This window comes from Equus przewalskii, chromosome 15 (genome assembly GCF_037783145.1).
Source record: "Equus przewalskii isolate Varuska chromosome 15, EquPr2, whole genome shotgun sequence".
NCBI lineage: Eukaryota > Metazoa > Chordata > Mammalia > Perissodactyla > Equidae > Equus > Equus przewalskii.
Genome location: NC_091845.1, coordinates 74,870,214 through 74,878,402, shown reverse-complemented (window position 1 = coordinate 74,878,402; position 8,189 = coordinate 74,870,214). Strand labels below are relative to the sequence as shown.

Below are 8,189 nucleotides of genomic sequence, written 5' to 3'. Positions count from 1 at the left end.
GGGCCCAGCAGCCCTGGGGGCGGAGGGGTGTCCAGGCCCCACTGAGGAATTTCTTCTGCAGCTTGATGTTAATGTAAAGAAGGATTGTCTCACCCTTGGGCTTGGTAGGGTGGATGTGATTTCTAGATGCTGAGCAAGTATGTGAGAGAAGGGAGAATTGAAAGGTAGTGGGGCACAGTCCGTAGACTAGGTTGACCAGCCTGCAAAGTCGTGACTGAGCTCCTCACCAGGTTAGTCACAGGGATTCTGCTTAGGGAGTCCTTGTTTGCCACCCTGTGTTGAAAGCTCTCCAAAGACAAAGACTTTTCGTATTTGTTTTTTCTTCTGCACCAGTATCTTGAACAGAGTTTTCAATAAATACCTATTGAAAGAATGAATTAGGGGGGAAAGGTGAAAGCCCGCAGAATGGAAATTTCCAGAGATGGGACAAGGCTAGCTGAAGACACCTCTCTAATTCCTTTTTCCTAGTGCTTAGTTCTTCTGAAAAACAGTCCTGAGTTGTTGAGCTAGGACCAGGAAACCCTGGTTGGGCAGCAGCTCAAAGAAGTTGTTTAATGAAGAATCATATGTTTTTGTAAAACTTTAGGAATCGGGATGTCTTACAAGACCAATAACGTGTAATTTATTGAATGCTTGCTATGTGTCGTATATATCGTGGCCTGTAGTGCTCACTACACCCCAGTGATAATATTTACAATCATTTTACAGAGAGACCCAAAGCCCTTCAGAAGTTGCAGGGCCAGCATGTGGAACCAGGCCTATGGGGTTTGAAAAGTTCATGTTAGAGGGCCTGTTATGAGAAAAGTATTCACTGTGTTTGAAGAAAAATCTGGGCACTGTCTTAGAGGCCTGGGGAGCCCCTCTGCCCAGGGGCCCCGGAGTGCAGTGGAGTTCAGCCTCCCCACGAGGTGCACCCCAGTCTGCATCCAGAATAGGCAAGGCAGTCTGAGTCCTCAGCTGGCTTGTTTTGTGCCACTATTTCCTCTTTGGGTATGGTTTCTGGGGTGCCTGGAATTAAGGAACATGCCTGTTTGGGCTGTATTGCCCACCTACTCATTCCCTGGGCCCAGGACATGGGAGACAGGAATAGTCACTTGTTACCAGACAGGATTGTTATGGAAAGAAAGAAAACCTGAACAAAGCACTGTGAGAGATATTGGACTTGAGTATCAAACATACTCCTCCAGGCTGATGCTGCTTTTGACTTTATTTTCACTCAGATTGTTTCCCAGAAAGTACCTAGTTGCTGCTCTAACCTCTGAAACTGCCTCTCACCAGCTTACTAATAGACATTGGGGATTTATTTTAAGAGAGCAGCTAAAAATGCTTTCATTCATAGGAGTCCAGGTTTTCATTGGGCTTCCTTTTGAAAAGGGAACTGTTAATGGATTGACTGATTTTCTGAACTTACTTTTAAAACAGCCTGAATGAAGATCAAAATAAAAGGAAAAAGTTACATAATCTGATACCTACAGATTTAGAATTTTCCATGTGTCCTTCCAGTGTTGGTCCAGCGTGACTATTGGTTGTGTGTTAGGGAAAGAGGCAGCAGAGCTTTAGAAAGGAGCGCAGGGCCCAGGATTCTGGCCTCAGAGGATTGTGTTGGAACCAGGGCCAGTAACCACAGTCTCAGCTGCCGGCCAGGCTGCTGCTGTGCAGGCCTCTCTCCCTCAGCACAAGGAAGCTGTGACTCTATCTACATCAACACAGAAAGTGGAGAAGCAGCGGACCAAGGTGATTTTGTAGAAATTCAAACCAGAAAAGCCTGGCAATTTCAGGAGGAAATAAGTTTTGGTCTGAGTCATCTGGAGAGGGGGGTTTGTAGATACACCCTTAATTAGAGCAGAAAGCCAAAGGAAGGCAGGATAGACACATGTTCCAATTGGGTGAGACTTTTACAATTTGTATCTAGCATATTTTGAGAAATTTTAAAAATATAGAAAAGTGGAGAGAATAATACCCATATTCCCACCACCCAGAATTGACCATCATTAAATATTGCCTCAATAAAAAATTTCATCAGAAGAAAACATTGCAGGTGAAGCCCTATTTGACTTTCAACCCCAACACCATTACTTTCTTCTCCTCCTCAAAGGCCATCATTCTCATGAATTTGGTGTGTTTCCTTCCAAGCCCACTTTCTATAGTTATATAGAAATTGTATACATGAATAAAGGTTCTTGGGCATCATGTATTCCTTCTTTTAAAAATTATTTAAATGTTACCATGAATGGCAACAGGGAATTTGTGTATGAGTGTAAGACAGGATTATAGGGAGCTCATCCTTTGGAATTCACATCACCATCATCATTACATTTATTTGGTATTTGCTCACAGTCTGTTCTGTGTCAGGTGCTGTGGCAGAGAATATAACAGTGAGCAGCACTGATGGTTTTTCCCCACTAGTGAAGTTTACATTCTAGTAGAGGAGGCAGTCACAAAAAACGAGCAAACAGACTGAGTAGGTTGCCTCCAAGATGGCTCCTAGTGATCCCCACTTCCTGTATTCTCATCCTTGTGTAGTCCTCTCCCACATTTTACCAGGGTTGGTCTGTGTGATCAATAGCATAGAGCAGAAGGGATGAAATGTCACTTGCAAGATTAGGTTATAAAAAAGACTTCTGCTTCTCTCATAGGTGGTCACACATTCTCTTGGATTACTCCCTCTATGCAAAGCTGCCAGTCGTGGGGACCCTCAGGCAGCCCAAGGAGAGGCCCACTTGACAAGGAAAGAACTGAGGCCTGCCAACAACCACGTGAGTGAGTTTGGAAGTGAATCCTTCAGTCCCAGTTGAACGTGGAGATGACTGCAGCCTGACCAATAGGTTGACTACAACCTCATGAAAGGTTCTGCCAGACCATCCAGCTAAGCCACTCCTGTATTCCTGACCCACAGAAACTTCGAGATCATGTTTGTTTTAAGCTGCTGTGACTAGGGGTAGTTTGTTACGCATCAATAGATAATTAATACACAGACAGATTAAATAATTGCAAATTGGAATAAGTGCAGACACCAATCCTGTGGAAGAACAGACGCCCATCATGAGAAGTGATATGGTCAAGTGGTTAATGAAATAGGCTTTAGAGCCTGAATGCTGGTTTCAGATCCTGGCTCTGCCACATACTAGCTGTGTGAACTTAGCAAGTCATTTTTTTTTACTTCTATTTTCTAATCTGATCATTTGTAAAATAAAGATAATAACAGTACTTACATTAAGGTTGCTATGAAGAGTCAAAAGTTAGTAAATGGAAGTGCTTAGCCGAGAGCCTGAAACATTTTAAGGGCTCAATTAATATAACTATTGTTATTCTGTATAGATTCTTTTTTTTTTCCATATTCTTTAACTTTTCAGTATTTGAAGAATACACTACAGCATGGAGAATATGAAGAGAAATGTTTTGCTTTTTTTAATTCACAATTCTTCTGGTTGATTTCCATTAGGAGGCGTTGGAGGTGAAAAGGCAATTAAGTCCCCACCAAAGGAAGTATGTCTGGCATGCTCCTGTCGTCTCCTCTGCACCTGTGTGAAGGGATTGCTGCACCCTGGGCGTGGTGAATCAAGAAGATGGCATTCAGTCATAAGATTTTTATTGTCAAATACTGAGAACGATTTAACGGGACTTTCAATTCTAAAAAATCCAGCGTCAAACACTATTTGATCAACTTCCTTCGGCGCTGCAGAGCCCGCGGCCTCGGCCTGCTCTCCCCGTGCATCCTCTCTCTCACTGCCTTCTTCACAGCAGCGAGGCGACTTCTGGCTGCAATTCTCCCAGCATCGTCCTGTTTTGGTTTACTTGCTATACCCGAAACAACTTTTTTCTGAAAGACTTTTTTGCTTGTATTATTATTGTTTTGCCATTCACACTCCTCCAGTTTGGTCAGATTGTTGAATTTTTGGTTTACATCCCATATCTGAAGGCTAGCCATATCCCAAAAGCCATCCAGGTCTGTACAGGTGGTATCCTTTTCTCCTCGTTTATAGTCACAATTGTCCACCAGTTCTTCAAACTGTTTGAACCTTTCTTTCATAAGGAGTCTTGTTTGACCAACTGCCAGGCGAATAAGGTCTTTGGCTTCATCTGGAATGTCCAATTCAAGCTTCCTTTCCCACTCAAGGCAGTGTGAAGTTAGTTTTTCAGTTTCTGACTGGAGAATATTTCTGAAATACAGCACGTGTGGTTGCTGAGATGTCTGATCCTCATTTATTTCAAGTGATGGGACTTCTTTTATTGGAAGGCCATGTAGATTTTCAGTAGTAGTTTCATTTTTCTTTAAGACACGATCTGTGCTCCCGACTGCTAGGGAGCGCAAAGGACGGCGAAATTCATCGTAATCTTGATGTGCTGAAGGTTTACATTTCTGTGCCAAAATTTCTTTTGTTGCTTCTAGAGCCTTATCAACTTCCGTGTTTAAAGAGCTGCAGCTGTAAGCGGGCGTCCACGCAGTGGTTTTTGTGGGCTTCCTAGGTGTTATCTCATAGCTCTTCAGACCATCTGGAGGCCGAAATACGAAATCTACTGGTGCGAAGGATGGCCTCCCTTTCACTGCTGCAGGATTTGACTTAGGTAACTTTTCCATTTTTGATAAGACTCCATCTGGATCCGTTCCGTTTGTCACATTGGTTTGTGACTCCAAAGTATTTTCTTCACTATCAACTTTAAAGGAAACGACCTTGCCAGGTTTTCTTTCTATCTTTTTGGCAGGCCTTCCTTGATTGGGTACTTTTCTTTCTGTTTCTTTATCACGCGTCGCTCCTGTGGCCGGCGCGGCGGAGGCTGCTTTCGCAGAGGCTGCACCGGCGGAGGCTGTTCCCGCGGTCTGCTTCGCTCTTTAGTCATCAATCGAGTGGTTCTCACGCACGTGGGCATTGCAGGCTGCCCTGCTGTTTTCTCGGTGGACACTTTCTTTTCAGAAGATTGTCTTTGACCAGATCGGGTTGCTCGAACATCACTCCCATTACCAATCTTTTTTGGGTGGTATTCTGTTATTGCTGAAAGAAAACAAGGCTTGTCAGGTCTATAAAGACCCACTTTAAATACTCCTTGCTGAGCTTTCTCTCTCTGCTCTTTCAATTTTTAAAGTTGCTTTTCCTCCTGGTATTTCTGGAGCATTTGTCTTCGTTGATCACTTAGAACAGATTTCACTGACCTTGGCTTGACACTCATCTCTTCTGGAATAAGCTCCTGAGATGTCTCCTCTAATTCAAGATTTCTACGTTCCAAGGTTGGAATGTTGACATCTTTCAAACCAAAGCGTCTATTTTGTTCATATTCCTTGTGTCTGTTTGCTTTCTGAGATAGAGATTTCCTATGAACAATTTTAATTCTAATCATATCAATACTTAAATCCTTTCTCAGTCGACTGGCAAAATGTGATGAAGCCATCTCTTCTGGAGAATGGAGCCATGGCTGCGGGGGGACAGGTAACTCGTCCTAGAGGAGCCTCCCCTGAGCGGCGGCCAGCTCGCCACTCCTGTAGAGATTCTTGAGCTTTTGTTATTAATATGTTTGCCTGAGCTGTTTGCTTATAGTCTTTCAAAATGGAAAATGAGTACTGAAGGTGATTGCCCCTGTATGAATCTGACTCAGATTTAACAATGTAATTCAACCCTGTATTGAGCACCGACCTGTGCCAGGGACCATGCTGGGTGCTGGAAAAAGTTTAGTGAGATATGATCCATGTCCCCAGGAGTTCAAATTCTCATGGAGGAGGCAGAAACAAATGTATTAGTCTAATAAAGGGTTCTAAGTCTAAAAGACTTGTGAGTTGAAGAATCTTCCAGAATTCATCACCAAATGCCATTCATATTTGGTATACTCTTTGTTGTGGGAAGAAACCTGATAGTTCTGTATCCAGGAGAATATCTGAGAATCAGTTTAGAAGTTTCGATATTAAGAGGTCTGTTTTAGTTGCTAATGAAGGTTATAATTTATACTGGGAAGTCAAAGCACAGAGGACAGCAGTAAGCTGAAAGGAGGAGAGGCTTTGGATCTCAGCTTAACTCTCATTTCCTCAGACAGGCCTCCTCCACACACCACTGTTCTCCTTCCTAGCACTTAGCATAATTTTATGCTCATTTGTGTTTTATATTCCTCTTCCCAACCAGACTAGCAGCTCCACGAGGGCAGAAACCACATCTGGTTTACTCACCACTGTAAACTCCACATCTGGTTCAATCCCTGGTTCATAATGGGTACATGAATGAATGAATGTTAAATGAGTGTTTAGAACCATTAGAATCCTGGTGGGTGGATGAGGCCCAGAGAAAACTCTTGAGACCAATGCAGCAGGATGCTGCGCTAAAGACTGAACTTGAGTGCAGTCTTTTCCTTCTCTAGAAAAAAGAAAGGAAAGGGCTTGGTGGTCCATAGGAAGGGAATTCCTTTGGGGGACAGTGCTACAGAGCTTCCTCCCCTCCAATGGCTACACACAAAATCAGGAGTGATGAGAGGGAGGCTCTGTGGTTAGGAAACAGAAAGCAATCAGCCTTTCTGATTTTCGGTGCTCTTTCTGTGCTCTGAAGATTGTGAAGGATAGTGGTGATCATGCACCTAGCATCCATTGTCTTCTCGCCCCTTCCAGGACTCCAGTTTGACTCAAGTAGCCATACGTCCACGTTGCAACCCATGTCACTCAAGGAGCACCTACCACACTGCCAGTTCCAATTATGGTAACCCCTTTCCCCTTCTGGAACCCAGGCTTACACCATCCGCACATTTGCCAGGTAGTTACTGATTGGGAGGCAGAGTATGTACCTGTGTGAACTAATTGGCTCAAAAAACCAGGAGGAAAGATTTTAGCTGGAAAAGAAAGCATGTGGTCCTGATTGTTCCTGGTAGACATCTGGCAAATCACTTTAGTATGAATTTGAAACCTACCATGTTTACAGCAGAGCAGAGAGACCGAAAGAAATTGGGTCCTTGATAACTTGAGCCATCAAATTAACCAGCCCCAAAGTCTATGTTGCCTCTGGACTTCCTGTTATGTGAGATTGAAACTGGCTCAATACAAGGTTGACATAAGTGAAGCCATATTGTAGAAAAGAGACTATATTGTAACTTTGAATGACATCTGACTAACCCAGCTGGATTCACATCCTCCAGGAGATCCACCTGCTCTGTAGATTTTATGATCCCTGCTTGTGCATGTATCTCCCAGCTGCGATAAGATGATAACTTCGTTCTTTTGAGTTCCTTAGGAATGTGATGACCCCGGAACAGAGAGTCTGTGCTGGTAGTCATCATTCATGAAAACTGAAAGATCTGGTGTGGCAGTTCCCAGTCTGTAATACCAGAGGGTCAACATTCCTAACCCCTCCCCTATAACCCACTGGCCCATATAACCACTTTAAGATTCTGTGCCCTTTCAAACGGTTGTTTTGGACATTAGTTGGCCATCTTCCCTCTTGCTAGCAAGCTGTAATAAAATGCCCTTTCTCTGCCACCATCTTGCCTCTTGACGATTGACTTTTGTCTTGGGGTGAGCAGATCGTGTCCTTTGTGTGGTAACAAGATAATCAATTTATTTATTTTTTAAAGATTGGCACCTGAGCTAACAACTGTTGCCAATCTTCTTTTTTCTTTTTCCTGCTTTTTCTCCCCAAATCCCCTCAGTACATAGTTGTGTATCAGTTGCGGGTCCTTCTAGTTGTGGCATGTGGGACACCGCCTCAACATGGCCTAACGAGCAGTGCCATGTCCGCCCCCAGGATCTGAACCTGCGAAACCCTGGGCCACAGAAGCAGAGTGGGAGAACTTAAGCACTCAGCCACGGGGCTGGCCCCAAGATAATCAATTTCTTGATTGTTAAGAAGACAGTTTGAATCACGTTTTCTCTTATTTGCTGCCAAAATAATGCTAACTGACCCAATGATGTTTGGTCCTGGCCACAATTAGGGTAGCTACACTCAGAAGAGTGGGCAAGTCACCCTATTCTCCTGGAAAAGGCAACCACTGAGATTCTTTGTGTTTTGAGCATTGAAAATGAAAATCTTCGAGCCTTTGCTAGTGTGAATAGCCAGGTATGGAAAAGGCGGGGGCGGGGGGGAGCATGTTTGCATGGGGCAGAAACAGAGATCAAATTCACAGTGGCCCCAGATGCCTGGAAGAAGGCTCAGTATGGTCCTGAAAGTAATGAACCCTAAGAGCTGTGACCCCAAGACCTCCTTGTGAGGGACGGCCATGCCCTC

At 43.9% G+C, this 8,189-nt stretch overlaps 1 protein-coding gene across 1 annotated transcript; it reads right to left on the bottom strand.

Moving 5' to 3' along the window:
• Nucleotides 1-3,315: 3,315 nt before the first annotated feature.
• Nucleotides 3,316-5,447, bottom strand: LOC103550590 (disks large-associated protein 5-like). Its single transcript, XM_070577562.1, is given in 3 exon segments — nt 3,316-3,700; nt 3,703-4,830; nt 4,833-5,447. Coding segments are annotated over 3 exon segments (1,968 nt in total). The 5' UTR covers nt 5,386-5,447; the 3' UTR covers nt 3,316-3,413.
• Between the last annotated feature and the right edge of the window lie 2,742 nt (nt 5,448-8,189).